Consider the following 20,137-nt stretch of genomic DNA (forward strand, 5'->3'; position numbering starts at 1 on the left):
AGCTGACCGTGGCCCATCAGTAAGAAATTAGGCAATGTTGGGAAAACAGCAAGCTGTGGTAGCTGCTATTACCATGGGCGATTACATTGCTGAGACCAAAGCTTGGGATGGACTGACTGAACAGTATCATAATGAAGATCTCCCAATAGCACCTACCGCTACAAGAGCACAGCCCACACTAGTTAGAGAGGAAGAGAGGTGAATTACTATTAGTGATACAACTAATGCACCCTCTGGAATACTAAGCCCTCACTGCTCAATTGGGCTGTATTAATCCCACTGACTACGCACTTCAATTCGTATAGGTATTAGTTTTCCTGAAGAAATATCACCCACATTTAACTAATCAAGATATCAAAAGGAATGTTTTGTCAGTCAAAAGTGATTTACCTCCCTTTGCAGTGCATTCCGATGCTTTACTGGAAGAGCTAATAAGTAGAATGCAGGGAGTGCTAGGAATAAATCAGCTGGACTTATCTGCATTGTTAGAAAACTGTAAACAGCAGACAGAGGAAAATCCCCTAGCCTATGCTAAACCGCTGTATGTGATTTATAAGTTAGTCCAGGGATCACCAGAGGAACGTTCCTGTGTAGGGATGGATAAGGAAGCATTTAAAAATATAAAGGGGTCTGGCCTCTTCCATCAGGGAAATGTTAGGATATATCTTCATAAACATGGTGGTTGCGAGGCAGTCATAGATCATGCATCAGATGCCTTTCACTTCGGAAAGGGCAGTTAACACACGGAGAAAGATAAAGACAGTGAGAAAGATAAAAAGTTGAGGGATCGAGAACAACCCCTTAAATGTTATAATTTTCATAAGCTGGGATATATAGCAAGGGAGTGCAGAGCTCCAAGGAGACAGAAAAATGGGGGAAGGCGAGGTCCACCTCAGTTTAACCGACCATAGAACAGGAGGGCCTCCAGCACCTCGAGATAACCCACCCAATAATACTCCACACCCATGGGATCCCAACAGGGATAAGGTAAATGGCTTAGCCAGTATGGTGGAAAAATGATCATCCACAGTGCAGATAATAGGCACTACAAAACCTCAGCAGTAAAACCAGAGATTACATCCTGTTTACCCAGCTAGTACAGAAACACCATCTGGTCCCTCACCAAAGTGGTAGCAGAAACAGGGTACTAATTGATGGGGACAAGACGCTTAGAATCACTGAGGTGGGGTTCAGATACAACCGGCATGGGAGATCAGTAATCACTACTTTGCTGCCAGGGTGCCGACAGCAAAAAACGCCAATAAAAACCAGCTCCTCAGTGACTATTATTCATATGCCAAACCCAGAAAGGCAGTTAGCGCAGCAGAAAACCCTTTAATTCCCAGGATGTAGCTATGAGGATAGATTGGAGAGGTTGGGACTGTTTTCCTTGGGGAAAAGAAGGCTGAGAGGAGACTTGATAGAGGTATTCAAGATCCTGAGGGATATGGACAGGGTAAATAGTGAGAAACTGTTCCCACTCAAGAGAACATCAAGAACTAGCGGGCACAGATTCAAAATAATTGCCAAAAGGAGTAACTGTGATGCAAGGAAAACATTTTTCACCCAGAGGGTGGTTGGAGTCTGGAATAAACTTCCTGAAAGGGTGGTGAGGCAGGTTCAATTCAGGTATTCAAAAGAGAATTGGATTGTTACCTGAAAAGAGACAATGTGCAAGGGTTACGGGGATAAGGCAGGGAAGTGGGACTTGGTGGAATGCTCTTTCAGAGAACCAGTGCAGACTCAATGGGCCAAATGGCCTCCTTCTGCACTGTAAAGATACTGTGATTCTGTGAATGGATTAAGGGAGTTACAGGGGGAGTGGATCAGCATTTCCTGGATCAGGTATTAAATTGAGAGTGGGAAGAGGGGAACTTAATTAAGGAAACTTTTATATATGGCTGTACCTGATACAAGGGGAATCATGGGGAGTGACATGTCGAGGGAGGCAGGAATTATTATCCATTACACTCAAAAATTGCTTATTGCCATCACCTCTGGAAAAAGGTGTAGTCCAGATTTTGGATGCCCATTCAATTTTTGTGATTAAAAAGACTGAAATACTGCCTTTCCATGAACATTTGCTACCAGAAGTAAATGCAATAATCCATCAGAATGTGGAAGTTTTTGCGGTCTCTAAACATGATTGTGGACGATTAGATATGGGGGTTCAAATTAATGGGAACCCACATAAGTCTTGTAAGCAGCATCCTATCCCATGGAAAAATGTCCCTTGCCTACGGACAATCATTGCGTTATTAATGCAACATGGGGTTTTACGAACAGGATCCTTTCTGACCAACTCCCCTATATGGCCCCTCAGGAAGCCAGATGGTTCCTGTCAATTGACTATTGATTACTGGGCCCTTAACAAGATAACACCAACAGGATCAGCATTTCCTGGAGCAGATATTAAATTGAGAGTGGGACGAGGGGAACCTTTATATATGGCTGTACCTGATACAAGGGGAATCCTGGGGAGTGACATGTTGAGAGAGGCAGGAATTATTATCAACAGGAAAACTCCCCAAGGCTGATTGCATTTGCCTCATGGCTCCTGCAGGGGGCAGACTACCTATTCAACCTGTGAACGACATCTCCTAGCTACCTTTTGGGCAGTTGGGCATTTTACTTATACAACCAACATACAGAAAATTATCCTTCACTCTTCATACACACTGCTTAATCTCTTGATGAGGTCAGGAGACACAAAAGTGTACTCTTAGCAAATTAGTAAAGGGACACTCGAGTTGCTACAACATGATTTAGATGTTACCCCCAGACGAACAACACTCCTACCTCTGATGTTAGCTTATGAGGGGAAACATCATCAGTGTGCACTGCCATCTTTAGAGATGGAACTAAGTCTGACAGGACAGAGTCCCATCCCAGAAGGCCAAGATTTTATGTTGACAGATCATGGTACAATGTAGACGGTGCACCAAAAACAGGATGTGCAATAGTGGGTGTGATGAATCCTGACCAGTTTATGGAATTCCAAATTCTTGTCCACTCATCACAACAAGATGAACTAATTGCATTTATCCTTGCCACCCAATATGCCTCATCAGATCCAACTAACATCTGATCTGACAGCCAATATGTTTATAACCCAGTCCTGCTAGTCCCACTATATCACAAGCAGGGCAGATGATGCAAACACCGGGCCCAGGGTCTGGGGTTGGGGGTGGGGGATGAGGTGGGGCAGACCTGGGTTCAGTATTTCAAACAGTTTCTCATTGTCATGCTGAGCAGCCAGAGCTGCAGTCCTGAAAGATCGGCTTAAAAAAATGTTTCTGTCAGGCTGAGAATTCCGATTTTTTTGAAGCTGCCTTGTCAGTGTTGGGTCAGTTTCCCTCGTTGCTGCTGCTTCTGACCTTCATGAAGCTACAAGATTCTGTTTTTTTTTAAAAAGCCCACTAGGAAACCATGAGCCTGCTCAAAGGTAAGAAGCAGCAGCAACAGAGTGTTTCTGCTTGAAAAATGGTAAGCCAAATCCCTGTAATTTTAAAACCAATTGGATGCTGTTGGGGGGGGGGGGGGGCACGACAAAAATGGAGGGAAGTTTGGAGGGAGGTTGGAGTAGGTCGGGGGGAGGGTTGGGGGAAATCAGCTACAGATTTGAATTGTTTTTGTAAATGTAATGATTTCTTTGTAGCTGTTTTCTTAACATCAATTGATTGCTCTGTGATTAATTATCCTTAGAGAATCAGCATTGGGCCTCAAATTCCACCATTGTTACAGTCACTCTGCCTACTACGTGCAGGTGTAATAAAAGAAAGGCAAAACCCACATTTATACAGCACCTTTCACCTCGTCCCAAATTGCTTTACAACCAATTAAGTACTTCTGATTTGTAGTCACTGGTATAATGTAGGCAATGTTATCAACAGCAGAGCAGATTCAAGGAGCCAATTGGCCTATTCCTGCTCCAAATACGTATGTTCATATGTCATTCTGGGATGGATAAGATGAACTGGGCTAGATAACCCTTTGTCATCCATAACTATCTCGTGAATAGAGGGTGGAACCATGGCTGGAGTTCAGTTTATTTTGTAGTTAATGAAAGGTTACTGTGAGCAGGCTTTATGGGATGAAATTGCCAGGACAGGAGTGCATAACAGGCTCATAGTGAATCAGTAATCTGTTTTACACTGCACATGATTATTTTCCATTGACTTCAATCTTGTCCTCTTATCTACTTATTACTCCACTCTATCTTGATGCTTTTTATGAGTTTTTTGAGGTATTGGAATATTGTGATAAAGCTGTGCTGCATAATAGATATTGAAAATATATTTTAGCGAGAAGCAATTTAGCGAGAGTCTTCAGACTCACTGATCACGAAACAATTGTGAACTAGTCTTTGTTCTCTGGTAGCTTAAAAATTCGGTTGCACAGAGTCACCTGAGGGCCTGGAAACAGAAGAAGCACCGGGGCCCATGATTTCTCTCCCTGGCCCTGATCACAAAAATGGGCAAAGCTTTACTGCATATAAATTTAATACGCATGCCCTAGAATGTGCTCAAACAATAGAAAGCTCGGTGTCATGTGGGAAAGTTAACAAGGCATTGAAAAGATTCCTCATCACACATACGAGGTAATAATGAAGCTGATAATTTATCTAAAGCCATGGCCGTGGAAGGTCTCACCCTTCCAGGCTGGTTCTATCTAATCCCACCACAGAGGCCGCAGTTGTGTTTAAAGAAACTGAACCTTATATTTCTGAGTTACAGGACTTGTTTATCCCTACTGCGACTTCAAAGTCTGGCATCAGCACAAGCGTCCACTTCCGCAACCCACACTATAGGCTAACCTGACAAGTGGTCAAGCTCCAGGAGGTAATCCCTCTCTGCTGATGTTTTGCAACAAAGAAATTAACCTGGTTCTCTATTTAACCCCACTTTTAAGGGAAGTGATGTTGGCACTGTTCCACTCTCACTTGACAGCAGGACGCTACCCAGCACCCACTACACTACAGAAGTTGTCACCATGTCTATTGATGGCCAGGGACGGAAGAACACCTGAACCGATGATTAACATGTTTACAGAACAAATCAATCCTCCATCTCAGTTTAATCATGCATTGCTCAGGTCACAACTGCCCCCATATGGTTCCTGGATGCACCAGCAGATCAATTTTATAGGCCCATCCACTAAAGCTTTGAGGAATTATGAATATGCTTTAGTAGCGATCAATCAATTTACTAAGTGGACAGAAGCATTTCCTACCAGTATCTTGCTCAGTGAGGTGTTCTGGAGGTGGGGAATACCAGTCCATGTGGATAGTGATCATGGTCTGCATTTTACTGGAGAAAGCTTTACAGCGCCACAACAATTGCTGCAGATTCGGCAAAAATTACACACAGCCATAATCCTCAGGGATTGTGGGGAGAGGAAATAGAACTGTAAAGACTATGCTGAATAAGTTATGTACAGAACATCACACTAAATTGACAGATATGCCTCCGCTGTGTTTAGTGACAAGACTACAGGTGCAAGTTCACATCAAGCCATGAATGGATAGCAAATGAGGATCCCAGAGCACTTAACTTTATAAGGGAATTCCCCATTAACATTGCAACCATGTGGTCAGAAATGGTTACAGAATTTGATTGAGCATGTAACAGAAGTAAATAAATTAGTGGCAAGAAATACAGGTTAGTCATGAAACCAAATTAAGAAATATTTTGACAGAAAGATAAACCCATCTGAGTATAACATAGAGGATCACGTGATTTTGTGAAACTTCACCCCTACGAAACACTCATTTGATGTAAAATGGACAGGACCATACACAATCGTGGACAAATTGATTCTTGCTTTTTACCTATTATGGTTTCCATTTGAGCGTAAAGGGGAGCCAAAATCGAAATGGTTCCACATTAATCAGTTGAAAGCTGTGAAGGAATAAATACTTCACCTCTTTCAGTTTCAGGTTAGCCAGGAAAAAGTTTGGATTAATACAATTGCTGATACCCGTCTCACTGTCCCAGCAATGGGCCTCTCTATTTGGACATCTGGATGCAGATAAGCACTACAAACATGACTACAGAGGATGGATGTTTGGGCTCTATAGATTACTGTGATATGACTGTTTACTGTGACACTGCAAATGGCATCCATCCCATGTTGATGATGGAGATACAATATTATGGGTTTGGAAAGGGAAAGACTGTAGCAGAAATGTGATTGCTTCTAGAAAGGTGTTAAAGTAATACACAAGTTCAAATTGGGAAAGGGGTCATGGAAAGATATAGATTAGCATTTTGTTGAAATTTTCCCAAACGTTGTAGGGATCCCATATTTAGGATCAGACTTGAATTCTTTAAATTGGCCTAAAACGGTGAAAAGGTATCAATGTCATGAAACAAACATATTTTTTCATAATATTTTTCTGCTTTATTGTGAAGTAGATTTATGGGGATGGGGGTAGGTGTAGTTGGGTGTGTGTGTGATGTAATTACATTTGGAGTCAAGTAGACTGCAAGTTTAAATCATCAAAAGAGCTAAGTGGTTGACATGCTAATGAGTAAACATGGATGCTGGCTTAACATGTAAGGTGTGAAAGGAATTTGCATTTTTAGATAAATGAAGGGATATTTGGATTTCAAAGGGATCTTAGTCTGTTTACAACTAGCCAGATAAGCAAGGCTAAGGAATGTGTTTAATTTTCCCGAAGGTTACTGATAACATAAAACTTACTGCCAATATTATGAGGAAAAAAAAGTTTCAAAGACAAATAGAACAATAGAATTTATATATTGAAAGAGAGAAACATATATAAAAGGGAGAATGAAAGGTTGTGTGTCAGAAGGCCATGTAAGATCTAACAGGAGTGTGCAAAATAGCCTTACTAAAGCCTCCAGCATTTGTGCATAAGCCTGCTGTTTTAATGGAGTTGGGAAAAAGCCATTTGGAATTCCACTGTTCAGGGTGTTGTGTTAACTTGCTGAGTCAGTTTTAAATCTAAAATCTATTTCGGACTGTTGCCTTAAAGGGAATGTAACTCAGGGGACAGGTTAATTCGGAATGTTAGGAGTTATTATAACAGCAACTGTAGTCTTATGTATGTGCTTGACATCTTTTATTTTGTTAATAAATATTTTAATTTATTTTTTTAAATCTCTAAAGGTCTCGATGGACTTATTGCTTCTGAATTCAGTGTACACATCTCGTAATAAATACAAATTACAAAACCGTTGTGACAGCGCGACCATATTTCCCTCGTGGATTTGGTCCACTTGGCACACATCATCTGCCATGTCATAACAATCAAGGAATGATAACATGTACTAATGGGGAATTTAGACCAGTTGAGTGTAATGAAGGTGCACATATACAAGTTCATGTAATAGAGGAAGATGAGAAAGCCAAGAACAACTAATGCTATTCCACCAGAAGAGCACCCAAAGTTAGCAAATGGACCACAAAAAATGGATTAGTAGTTACTCACACATACCAATAGTTGTACAGCAATGTGAGATATGAGAAAGTACCTGTAGCACTATTGGGAACACATACTGATTGGGTGTAAAATCGCGCGAGAAGACGTCAGGCAAGTGTTCCGACGTCATCACGCACTCACGCGATATTTTGCTCAGCGGGTGCACACAAAAGTCAGAAGTGCGCCCACCGACAATTAAGAGGACAATTAAGCCAATAGCGCAATTAACTCAGCTTTTTCATGGCCCATCCAATCTTACAGTTGGAGGACGGGTGAATTAGCCGGGTGCCCTTTGCAATTTTCATCAAACCTCATTGAAGGGCAGGATGAAATTTCCGTGATGAAATAAAATAAAAATAAATTTCTGTGGACAGCATTTTTATCAGCTATATTTTCAGGTGATTGATTATGATGCATGGACACTTTTTTCAGCTTTTAAAACCTTTATTTCGGCTTTTTCATGTCGCCAGCTCCCTGAGGCAGCTGTCTGCCTTCAGGGAGCTTTCGCACAGCACTTACCTGCACCCAAGGATACGTCATCACCCACCCTCTTCCCAGCCCAGCAGCACTGAGCATTTCAGCACGCATTTCACGCTGGCTGGCTGGCCGTTAATTGACCAGCCAGCGTGAAATTGCAATCGGGGGTCAATCACAGTCGGTGGTCTGTTTCCCGACTGCTCCCAGTCCCACTGATCAGGTGCGCCTGCCAAAGGTAACATTCAGGCCCTCATCACTATTTATAAAATTTCAAAATAAAACTGAACAAAGACCCTTATAATGGCTGAAACTGTGTCTATCTGTAATTCCAGAACAAAAAAAAAGCCATTTTGCAGTTTTAGAAATCTCACATCCATTATCTTTGAGGAGCTATGTTATCTCCAAGGAGCTACCTTCAATTACCTGGGGACTGCACAGCCCAACTTCAAAGGGAGCTACATCGAAGGCCTTTTGTATTTGTTAACCCAGGCTGGTCAGTGGAGACAGATGTCTACTAAGCCAATGACCTCTCAAACATTCCTTTTAATCCATAATGGCTAAGACATTATTAGCCTTGAATACAAAGCCAATTTCCAAACACTGGATAAACATCCTTTATTGAATAAGTCTTGAAGAGGTAAAGTCACATGACTTGTTGGCTTGTTGAGTAAATAATATTGACTTGCTGGGCTGAATAGCTCAGTCTGCAGTTTACCATTTAAATGGCAGCCTCACAGGAAAGGAGCTCTGCTCAGATTGAACACCTGACCGCATCTACACTGTTTCTGCTGGAAATTCTGTACCATTGCCTACAATTCTGTTTCATCTCTGCATGCCTATGAAGTCAACACCACTGGAAAAGTGAATTATACAGCATCGGTTTGTAACCCGCCAGCGTCCGTGAAGGAATACCTCATTCAACTTGAATTCTGTAACCCAAGTGGAACAATATTTCTTTTCTCTGTGGATCTGCACTGTAAATTTTTCTTTTCTTCATCCCTCTCTTTACTGTCTGAGTGTGGAGGCAACATTGCAACTCTCTTTTTGTATTTTGAGTGTGTGCAAATAAACTAACTCTTTGAGTTCATCCTATCTCGAGTCTGTTGTGGGGTTATTAATAGAAAATTGATTTGCACCAAAACCGAGGAGCTGTGAAATATGCCACCACTTAAAAAGAGAGAAACAAATCAAAACACCTTTCTGTTTATGGATGGGTGGTGAGAGGAGAAATTACTGCTACTTAAATGAAGTCCCCTTCTTATCCATAACACTGAGCTAAAGATATTACGAGGGGTGACTAAAATCTTTGTCAAAAAGATAGACTTTTAGGAAAGTCTTACAGGAAGTGAGAGAGAAGTGGAGGCAGAAAAAATTCAGGATACCTAGCGCTACTAGAAAATTGGGCTACTAAATATGTTTAAATGAACGTGAAGACATCCTAACCTAGAAGTTTGATTTTAGTTTCACAAAATTTAAGCCATATTACCTTTCTCATCAATGAAGTCAATCCTTTCAGTGGTACGTGGAACTTTATTGTAGGGATATCGAAGTTGATATGACAAAGAATTGATGAATGAAACTCCCACTAATGGTCTAGAGGCATGTGAACAGCAAGCTTGTTCCATTGCTTGTTCATCTCTGAATCCTTGCAGTACCATTTCTGTAATGAGAAGAATTTTTAAAAATCTGTCTCTAATATCATTACTTGATGATGTGACAGGAAACACTCAGTTCTGCAACACTTTTCAATATGGCCTTCTCATCAAAGAATCCTCCAATGACATTACTCTTGCTGCATTCCTTCCAAGATAGTTGTGAGAAAGGATTACCTATGCGGACTGCTGTTCTTGAGAATAATTTAAAGCACTGATCTGTTATTTGTGACTATAATGGAAAGCAAGGAATAGCACACAAGTCTAACGAGCTACTTGGAACAACTCTACTTGACCACTGGAATTTTTTTTCTCTTTTAAATGCTAAGCCACTCCAATATAATGGTCCTCAATACGTTAAACCAAGGCAGCTTCACTGCAGTTTGCAAGAAACCAACTTGATAATAATAGCATAGTTTAAACACAATCTAGGAACGCCCATTTTGACAAATGTTAAAATAGCGATCGAGTGAAGCACTTTAGGAATTAAGTCGTAAATTGTAATTTGGATACATTGGAAAGCCAATTTTCTCATTTCTTAATCTGCACTGCAACACTGATAACATAACTTGCTTTGACAATGCAGTTATCAGCAAATGACAAAGAAATCCATTTTGTATTTGTGGCACTCAAGAGTGGCCAGAAAAAATATTAGGTTTAGTCAGTTGCTCCAATGACATAATCAGGTCAAATTTCAATATTCCAGTAATCAAGTGGCTGAAAGGCAGCCTTTGTAGCCAATTTTCAGATAATCAACAACATTATATTATTTATTTCCAAGTTCCAGAATATCGTAAGATACTGAAAGCATCTTTAATTATTACAAATCAAAATATAAGTTGAAGTATAGAACATTTTTAAGGGGGAATATAGAAATTAAAATAGTGCAAACAGAAAAATAAGAGCAACATGGGAATACAATGTTTTAATGTATTTACACCGCAGTTTTTAAAAATTCAGGATTTTTAATATATCTATTTAATATTTCAATAATAAACTCAACCTCTGAGCAACATTACTGTAATACAGGCATATCTTTCAACATCACAACATGAAATGCAGTATTTAATATTAAATCTAAACCCAGGGAGCTCAGAATTCCTTGGATTTGTCAGCAATCTATGGGTTCTCTTCTCATCAACTTGCCCTAGATTCTTTGAAAAATTCAGAATGGGCATCCCACCTCAGAAATAAATACTTTTAATTAAAAGCCAAAATTGTTAATTAATTGTTTGAGGGGAAGGTTTTTATCTCCACAAGCATCCAATAGATTTGCGTTTGCTCAACCACAAGTACAAAAATGCTCCAATAGATTTAAATTTTAAGTGATCCTTATTTCAATTCACACTGTGAAATTTAAATGTAAAGGAGAATAAAGAGCCTCTATAATTCAATCTAAAAACAGTGGTATAACAGACCCCTTCCCAAGGCAGACCTGAAAACAGTGCTGTGGCTCTACAGTAGACTTCAAGAAGACTAAACCTACCTCAAGGCCAAAGATAAAACTAGCGTTCATTAAACTCTTTTGTAAATGGAGTAACTGTAGGTTCTCATTCTACAGTTTACGCAATTAAACCTCGATTTAGTTCTTCACAGATGAATATGACTCATCTGACATAATTTTGCCTCCATGTATTTAACATATTTAGCACAACGTGCCTCTTATCTGGGTACATTCAATGCTCACCAAGCAGTGCCCCTACTTCCTCCATGATTTCCTTGGTGTGATTGTTCACTGGCGTATATCCAAGTCTGTAGTTCTGTGGTACAAAATCATCCAGCTCCTCTGGCTCACTGGTGAGTGTCTTCAAGTACAATTGTGGAGGTACAAGAACACTTAAACAAACCAGGGCAAAAACTAAAAAGAGTGGTAATAGTAATTCCTGCAAGAGAATTTTTTAAAAATTACTACTTCTTATTTGCAAGCGAACCTTAAATAGAAGTATTCATATTCCAAACAGTATGTTTCATGCAAAAACAGACTAATTATGAAGACAAAAGGGGTCAATTTTAACTCCCAGCAATTTTTGGAGGCTAAGGAAAGTGCAAAAATGCACTCGCATGTGGCCTAGAGTTTAGGCCTGGGAGGTATTTTAACTCCTAAACCTCATTTTCGTTCCACCAAGCAGTCATTCATCTAAAAGCTTTTGGGTGGCTGGAAACGGCTAGTGGTCATCAAAGGAATGCTTGCTGGTGGCAGTCAAGTGGAGGGGATTTTGGGAGAATCTCACTGGAGTCAATGGGTGCAAAGAAGGCAGGGCAGAGGAGGCTGCAATATTCCTCATGGGGCCCACTCCTGCTCCTGACAGTTTTCCTTCACAAAGGAAAGATTTTCCTTACACTTCAGACCCATTATATCCTTCTGCCAGCTTCACATGGCAGGAAAGTTATGGCACCTTCCCCACTCAGGCCTAGGTTAAAATCCAATCAGCAATCTGTTTGCATCAACATATGAGGCTTCCATCTGCTTACGCCAGACTTTTCAATCACCAAACTGCAGAAAGCAGTTAAAATGGTGGCCAGCAGAATTCCAGTTGGATTGAAAAGAGGTAGATTGAAGGCTCCATTTTTCAGGTTCCTTCTTTTGGACTGATCCAAAGTTTAACATATACCGTAAGAAAATAAAACCTTCAATCGTGAATGGTCTTAGCATCTACCTAAATGTAATGTAGTATATAACAGAAAATGTCTAACAGCTTCAAAAATAATAGTTCCATTTTTAAATGAACTGTGATATAACAGGATTAATTGGAACCCTTGAGAAATCCCCACTCCCCTCTCATCCAAGTGAATAACAGATGCCGCCTACAGTGAATGAAAAAATCTTTTTACTAATGTTCAAAAGCTTTCTACAGGAAGCTACTCTTATTTCCAGTGTGCCGACCTACTGCTAATGAAGATGTTCTGGGCCATCTTTCAGTTTCAGTCATATTCCACCTTGCTTTTGCATATCCCTTATGTGTGAGCATATGCAGCAATACTCCTTTTTAGTTTATGTGAACTATTCTGGTACTTAAACATGCAACTTTATTCTTAACAATCTAAATAGAAAAGCAAAACAGACAATTTAAAAAAGGTATACCTCTGCGGAGTAACCACAGAGCAACAATAAAAATGGCCACAGATTTAGGATGCTGATGTGAAGAGGGCAATATTGGGACAGATAGGACGCTCCCAAACGATACATGCATTTTAGTGCACCTCAGCACAAATAACTTTTAAAAAGACATAAAGCATTTGAAACTTACATTTTTTAGTCCGTTTCATTTTCAACACATTAATTTTAGAAGTAAAATTAAACCAAATTAGAATTTGCAAGTGCAACCGTTAGGGTCTGGAAAGAATAAAACTACATATTTAAGTATAATACAGAATTCACAGGATATAAAAGAGAGCTTACACCGCAGACCGAGGTACAAAAACACCTGCGCTCTCTATTTCCCTGCAACAAGCACCAGGAAATATTTTTGCAAGAATTTGTCAAATTTTATTTGTTAACGTTACTGTGAAGGGGCTTGAGATGGTTTCCTACTTTAGAGGTGCTATGTATAAATGCAAGTCATTGTCGAAGGGGGAAACATGAGTTATCTGTTTTATTATATAAATACAGGTTGTTCCTGTTGTATTTAAGTAACACGTGATCATAACTTCAAGCATCTCCCAAAGCACTTTACAAGAAATAGACTTTTTTTGAAGACGATATTGCAAAATAAGCAAGTGTGGCAGTCAATTTGTTTTATTTCTTCTCAGTATGTGGTTCATATGGGAGGATGATATTTGCTGCCCATCTCCAGTTTTCCTTATCAGATCCAAACTACCATCTCCAGTTTTCCTTATCAGATCCAAACTACCATACTTATAAACAAAGACTTATTTTAATTTTAGCTCTAATAAAAAGTTTTAATGCCCAAAAAAAGAAAATCAGCCAAAGTAACTGATAAATGCTTTAATTAAAAACAAAAAACTGTTGCTTGCCAGCTCACTTCAGAAGGCATTACGAGTCAACCACTTCACAACAGCGTGCATTTTACATAATACCTTTAATGTGGAAGGACAGTTCACAAGCATAATCAGACAGAAATGGATATCAAGCCAAAGGAGGGCATATTAGATAGGGTAACTAACAGCTTGGTCAAAGGCACAGCTTTTAAGGAAAGTCTTGGAGGAGGAGAGGTAGCTGAGTGGTTTACGGAGAGAATTCAAAAGTACAGGGTCTAGATGTCTGAAATAGAAACAATTGCTGAGAGGGAGTGGTGAACAAGTTGCCAGAATCAGAGAAAAGCAGAGTTTCAGAAGGTTGTAAAGTTGCAAGAGGTTACAAAGATGGACATCATGAAAATATTTAAATACAGATTATAATTTTAAGTTTGAGACACTGGGGAACTGGAAACCAACATAGAACATTGAGTACAGGGGATGACGATGAACTGGAAGGTGCAGAATAGAATATGAGCAGCTGAAGTTCATAGAGGCTGGGCAGGAAAACACAGGAATAGTTGAGTCTGGAGGCAATACTGGCATAGTTGAGTCATTCAGTAACAGATGGACTGAAGCAGGAGCAGAGGTAGCTGATGTGTCACAGAGGCAGTCTTTGTAATGGAGAGGACAAGTAGTCCAAAGCTCAGCTTGAGGTCAAATACAACACCAACCTCGTGAAAATGGGCCTGATAGTGTAGTGATCATGGTGTTGTGCTTAACAACCAGTGATAGGGAGTTCAAACTGCAACATAGAACCATTAGCTACGCAATTCCACAATGTTGTTAATTTGAGCTAACATCAGAAAATAGTGAACATGAAAACGGTCAAGATTTTCGCAAAAATGTAATTAGTTTACTAATATTCTTCAGGGAAGGAAAGCTGCCACCCTACATGTGATTCTAATCTACTCCACTGATATTTCAGGCAAGGGGTCATGTCCCACATATACACCAAGGCCACCAATTTCTACCTCACCACCGCCACTCATCTCTTCCACTGCCTTTGTGCTGCCAGACAGCATGTCAAACCTCCAATCCTGGACAAGCCACCATCTCCCCCTGTCAACTGTTGAGAAGACTGAAGCCATCATCTTTGATGTCTGCCACAAACTCCATAATTCATCATCGATTCACTTCCGCTCCATCGTCTCTTATTGAGCCAGACCACTCACAAATATAGGAATCTTTTACAAGTTTGATCATAAGCAGATTCAAAATGAATTGCCTCAACATTTTGTAACTGGAATAAATATAAATTGATTGGGGCTGACTAATAATTGTCACAGGAGATAGCACAAGATATGTTAGGAAAAGGGAAGTCTAAAAGAAGTGCTAAAAATTACACTAACAATCAATTTAAGTTTGTCAGTCCGGCTTGCAGTGTGGCACATTTGCATGTACTGGAAGCTACATAAATTATTACACAGGGCCCTGTTGTTTGCAGACATAAAGCGCATGTACACACATAGCATCTGTTTCAGCCAAACAAAATGAGCGATGGCCATTCACTTGTTCATTCCTCAGGGCAATGTCTTGACCAATCAGGGTCAAGCTGCCTGGTTTAAATTTCAAACAATGCTTGGCAGTTAACTATCAGACACCATTAACTGGTGCATGCTCCATGGCAACCCCTCTACCAGAGTCCACTTGCCAACCAATTAGCACTTTCTTCTCATACAATATAAAATTATTGTTTACCCCGACATTGGTATTCTTGTGATTGTCTTGAGTGCAAGACGATAAACTTCGACAAATTGGTCTTTTTTCAGCAATACTCAAATTCTGTACTACCAAATGACTATTGAAAACTAAAAGAGCTAATTTTGAAGAAAATAGCATTTCTAAAAGATAAAACTTGGTATAAAATATCAGATACACAAAAATCTCCCCTTAACCTTCTCTGTCTGAGGAAAACAACCCCAGTTTCTCTAGTCTCTCTACATAATTGAACTCTTTTCCCCAGTACTATTCTTGTAAAAACTTCTTCACTGGCCTGGTAATAAACTAAGAGTTAAATTAACAGTGCCATCAATGTGAATATTGTACATTTAAATTCAGCATTATTTTTAGGTTTAGCTAGACATTATGCCTGAGAGTTAAAAATGCTGGAGTTTAATTAGATAAAATGTATTTGCATTAATACTGCGCTGTTCCACTTTAGAAGGGGTTAACAATTCCACCAGAGAGTGACAACCCTTAACAGTGCAATTAGCAGCTATACTGAAGAACAAGTTCTATGTACAAACCAAATTCAAATATCTGTATTTAAACAACAGATTTATCAATACATATTTTGCTGCAATCCAAAATAAATGCAAAGGTCTAAAGTATTGAAACCTGCTAAACTTTTATAAAACACAAGTTAGGACCAAGCTGGAGTATTGTGCTCAACTCTAGGCACCATACTTTAGGAAGCTTATCCAGGCCTTAACGAGGGCAGAGGTGATATCCTAGAGTAGTAGCAGGGGATGAAAGAGTTCAGTTATGCGGAGAGACTAGAGAAAAGAGGGTTGTTTTCTTTAGAGCAGAGAAATTTAAGAGGTGATTGAGAGAGGTGTTCAAAATCATGAAGGACTTTGATAGAGTAAATAAGGAGAAACTTTCCTATGGCAGGAGGGTGGTTAGCCAGAGGACACAGATTTAAGGTAATTGGCAAAAGAATCAGAGGTGAGATGAGGGAAAACAAATTACACAGTGAGCTATGATGATCTGGAAATCACTGCTGGAAAGGGTAATGGAAGTAGATTCAATTAAGTAGATTCAATAAAAGGAATTGTACAAGAACTTTTTAGACATTTTTTCAAAAGCAACCTCTTTGATCAAATTTTTGGTTAAGTGTTCTACTGCCTCATGATGTGATTTGGTGTCAGTTGTTGTTTGATAACACTGCCGTAAAGTCACTTTGACCTTTTTCCTATTTTAAAAAGCGCTATATGAATGCAAGCTATTGCTTTTAAAGTGACCATTGAGTCAGGAGATGAAGTTCAACAGGTGTAATGAGACAAAGGCCAAGTTTTCGCTCCAACCCCGAAAACAATGTGGGGGCTGCTGAGTGCGGGGGCGGGCTGTGTAAAAAGCCCGCTTCCGTGCTCTGAAACTTTGTCCCAGTTACAATAGCAGTAAAATAACAGACAGCTCTCTAGCCCTCACCCCTCACACATTCCCCATGCCCCATTCATGCCAACTCATGTCACCTCAGCCCCCCACCACTGCCTATTACCCCTCATACCTTCCATGCCAACCTGTGACCCTTTACCCCCCCAATGGTCCCTCATACACTCCATGTCAACCTATGCCCCTCTACACAACCCCACTGCCCTTTATAGCTCCTATGCCAACTTAGTGCCAACTAATACCAACCCATGGCCCCCAACCCAGCATTTTTTGCCCTTACACTCTCCATGCCAACCTACCCAGTATCCACCATGGGCAGACCTCAGGAGCCATAGTGAGACTAAATAAAATAAAGTTCTAAGTATCCATTACAGACTTCACTTTGTTAAAATAAACTCTCACTGATAAAGCCCGTGCAATGCATTTAAATCTCTTCAAGTACTTAATTCCTTATAAAAACAAGCATTTCCTTCAAGTATCTAACCCCTTATAAAAACAAACATTTGTAGTCATAGCCTCATATCAAAGACAGCTAATCCCGCTTTGCACTTGGATCTGTCAAGCAAGACCCCCAATGTGATAATGATAGGTTGTGCCTATAATGATAAGCCTCAGGCTTATATCAACAACTATCTACTGAAATTGCAAGCACTGATTTATTTTGAAACTGCAAGCTACTTTTTTCAAAATTTAACAGCATGGGATTTAAATGACTTGACAGCTTGACAGTTTCACAGACCTTACCAACTTTTTATGCAAATTCATGTCTACTTTTACAATCCCAAAGGGGTACCTACCTCTCCCAAAGAGGCACCTGACCTCTCCCAAACCACTCTGCTGGTTTAGATCTTTTTTTACTGAAATGTCTAAACCCCATGAGTATAATTTTGGAAATCCAAGCAACAAAAAATTCTTCCATTTGAAGGCAGTTGTACTTTTGAATGAGCTGGCCTTCATGAACTGCGGATGTGTGAAATACCTCTGGCCCCATCCACCCCCACCCTGGTGAAAATAATGGGTGCCAGGTTTGGGGACTGGACTTCTGGGTTCCAGGCTCCAGCGCCATTTTGGCTAAGGTGAAAATTCAGGCCTAAGAGTCAACTACACTCAGCTAACCGTCAAAAAGTAAATCTTTATCAATGATCCACAGGAACCACCAAACTTGAAAACAGGGCAGCAAATGACACCAAATATTATAGGAAATGTTGGGAAAATATTCTGGTTTTGAAGCTTCTGAAGCATCACAGGACATAAAGACCATATTTATACAGCAGTCACAAATCTGGAGTTTCACTTCCGAAATTGTAGTGCAATCTGCAGTCAGAATACGACTGGAGATCCCTGTCCACACAACAGCTGCAGTGTCAAAGCAGTTGGCATATTAAGACACAATGATAGGCAGTAAAAGTGCTAAAGAGAGTGGAGCACAGTGACAGAGGAGGAATGGGGCATAAGCAGCAATCCACAGAGAGGCAGGGAGTGTAGGTTGGTGCAGGCAACCACACAGTCGGGCCAAACAAAATATACGTCAGATACACGAACGGTCAGATCACAATCCACTAGTCTACTGAAACTCAATCACCTCAAACCACGATTTAACTTAATAATTTGATCATGTTTTCATTTATTATTACACTTTATCTTCGAAATTGCCTAAAGGAATGCAGGCCAACAGAAGTATAATAACATTCTTCTGATGCTGAACTGTCTATCACACCCCCACCACCACCCCCAGTCTTCTTGGTTGATACTCTTTTTCACTGCGTCCCTGTAATAAATCAACTCAAGGAGTTGATATGCAAAAGTGTGGTTGCTGATAAAGATAGACCGTGGGTGTATCTGATTCAATATTTCATTCTTTTGAGACATTACTGGAGCACTAGTTGCAAGTCTACAGGTTACAGGAACCCGTCAGCCTGAAAACCGCAAGTTTTGCAGAGATGCAAAAACATCGAGACTTATGGTTTCAAAGAAAAAGCGTTACATCATTCACAAAACCCCAGTCCGACAGAATCCTCCAGGGTCAGCATTTTACATGTAGTCTGTTTCACGCAACTTCAACACATTTTAATGCCGCCCGGAAAACAGAAGCTACTCTGAGCCAGCCGATCAGCTGATTGGGAACACATCCAAATATAGGTGGATAACAAGTAATGACACTCACCTGCAAAGTCTGATCTTTGTTCCGCCTTTTGATGAGGAAATTTCTGTATATAAGTGCTTTGGTTTGCTGCCAAATTGCTGCATCTTTTCTCTGCATCCCTCCCATTATTTTAACAATTGAAAAACGAAAAAAAAAATACAAAACTAATAAACAAAACCTTTCCTAAGCAATTCGATATTTCATTCCTCGATGTAAATGTCACAAGGACACACACCACTAAATTTAAATTTTGAAAACAAAACACGCGAAAACAACGGCAAAGCTACCCCGCAGGTGTTCGGTAGAATAAAGATTTAGGACAAATTAGCAGATTTAGCCCCAAAATCCTCATCGCATCGACATCAACCTGGAAATTACAACCTGGGGTAATTTTTAAAGTTTGATTTCCTGCACCTAAAAAAAGAGCAGCAGCTAAGCCTGAGGCGAGCAAAAACTGCAAATTCCACAGATTCTCCAGCAAATTGACAGTCTGAAGCTGTTTTCAAAGTCCTAAAATCTAAATAACTACATTAATTTAAAAACATATATATATATAAATAAATCAGCGAGCTTTGGTACAAGAAGCCTCAGAAATACGTGGACGGAATTCAGAAAGGAAATAGCTGAATAAATGAAATAAGTGATTGAGCTGACAGTCTGAGGATGCGGGTAGGTTTGAAGTGAAGAGCCCTCACACTCACTCTGACAGCCCGGGGGGGGAGGGTGTTGAGGTGAGGAGCCCTCACACTCTGACAGCCCGGGGCGGGGGGGAGGGTGTTCAGGTGAGGAGCCCTCACACTCACTCTGACAGCCCGGGGGGGGGGGAGGGTGTTGAGGTGAGGAGCCCTCACACTCACTCTGACAGCCCGGGGGGGGGGGAGGGTGTTGAGGTGAGGAGCCCTCACACTCACTCTGACAGCCCGGGGGGGGGAGGGTGTTGAGGTGAGGAGCCCTCACACTCACTCTGACAGCCCGGGCGGGGGGGGGGGGGGAGGGTGTTGAGGTGAGGAGCCCTCACACTCACTCTGACAGCCCGGGGGGGGAGGGTGTTGAGGTGAGGAGCCCTCACACTCACTCTGACAGCCCGGGGGGGGGGGGGGGGGGGGGAGAGGGTGTTGAGGTGAGGAGCCCTCACACTCACTCTGACAGCCCGGGGGGGGGGGGGGGGGGGTGGAGGGTGTTGAGGTGAGGAGCCCTCACACTCACTCTGACAGCCCGGGGGGGGGGGGGGGGGGGGGGGGGAGGGGGAGGGTGTTCAGGTGAGGAGCCCTCACACTCTGACAGCCCGGGGGGGGGGGGGTGTTCAGGTGAGGAGCCCTCACACTC

At 40.9% G+C, this 20,137-nt stretch overlaps 1 protein-coding gene across 2 annotated transcripts in view; it reads right to left on the minus strand.

Annotated features, from left to right (window-relative positions):
- abca5 (ATP-binding cassette, sub-family A (ABC1), member 5) overlaps positions 1 to 19,550 on the minus strand; it is a 115,202-nt gene extending 95,652 nt beyond the window's left edge. Inside the window, exons 1-3 of one of the 2 annotated variants that reach the window (XM_041217167.1) lie at positions 18,833 to 19,550; positions 11,264 to 11,459; positions 9,411 to 9,584 (exon numbers count right to left, since the gene is read on the minus strand). In XM_041217167.1, coding sequence (XP_041073101.1) covers positions 9,411 to 9,584; positions 11,264 to 11,459; positions 18,833 to 18,937 — 475 coding nt within the window. In that variant the 5' untranslated portion in view covers positions 18,938 to 19,550. The remainder of the gene's footprint in view (positions 1 to 9,410; positions 9,585 to 11,263; positions 11,460 to 18,832) is intronic. The other variant, XM_041217168.1, reaches the window with a different exon arrangement.
- Positions 19,551 to 20,137: the final 587 nt, after the last annotated feature.

The sequence above is a fragment of the Carcharodon carcharias genome, chromosome 22 (assembly GCF_017639515.1).
Source record: "Carcharodon carcharias isolate sCarCar2 chromosome 22, sCarCar2.pri, whole genome shotgun sequence".
Taxonomy (NCBI): domain Eukaryota; kingdom Metazoa; phylum Chordata; class Chondrichthyes; order Lamniformes; family Lamnidae; genus Carcharodon; species Carcharodon carcharias.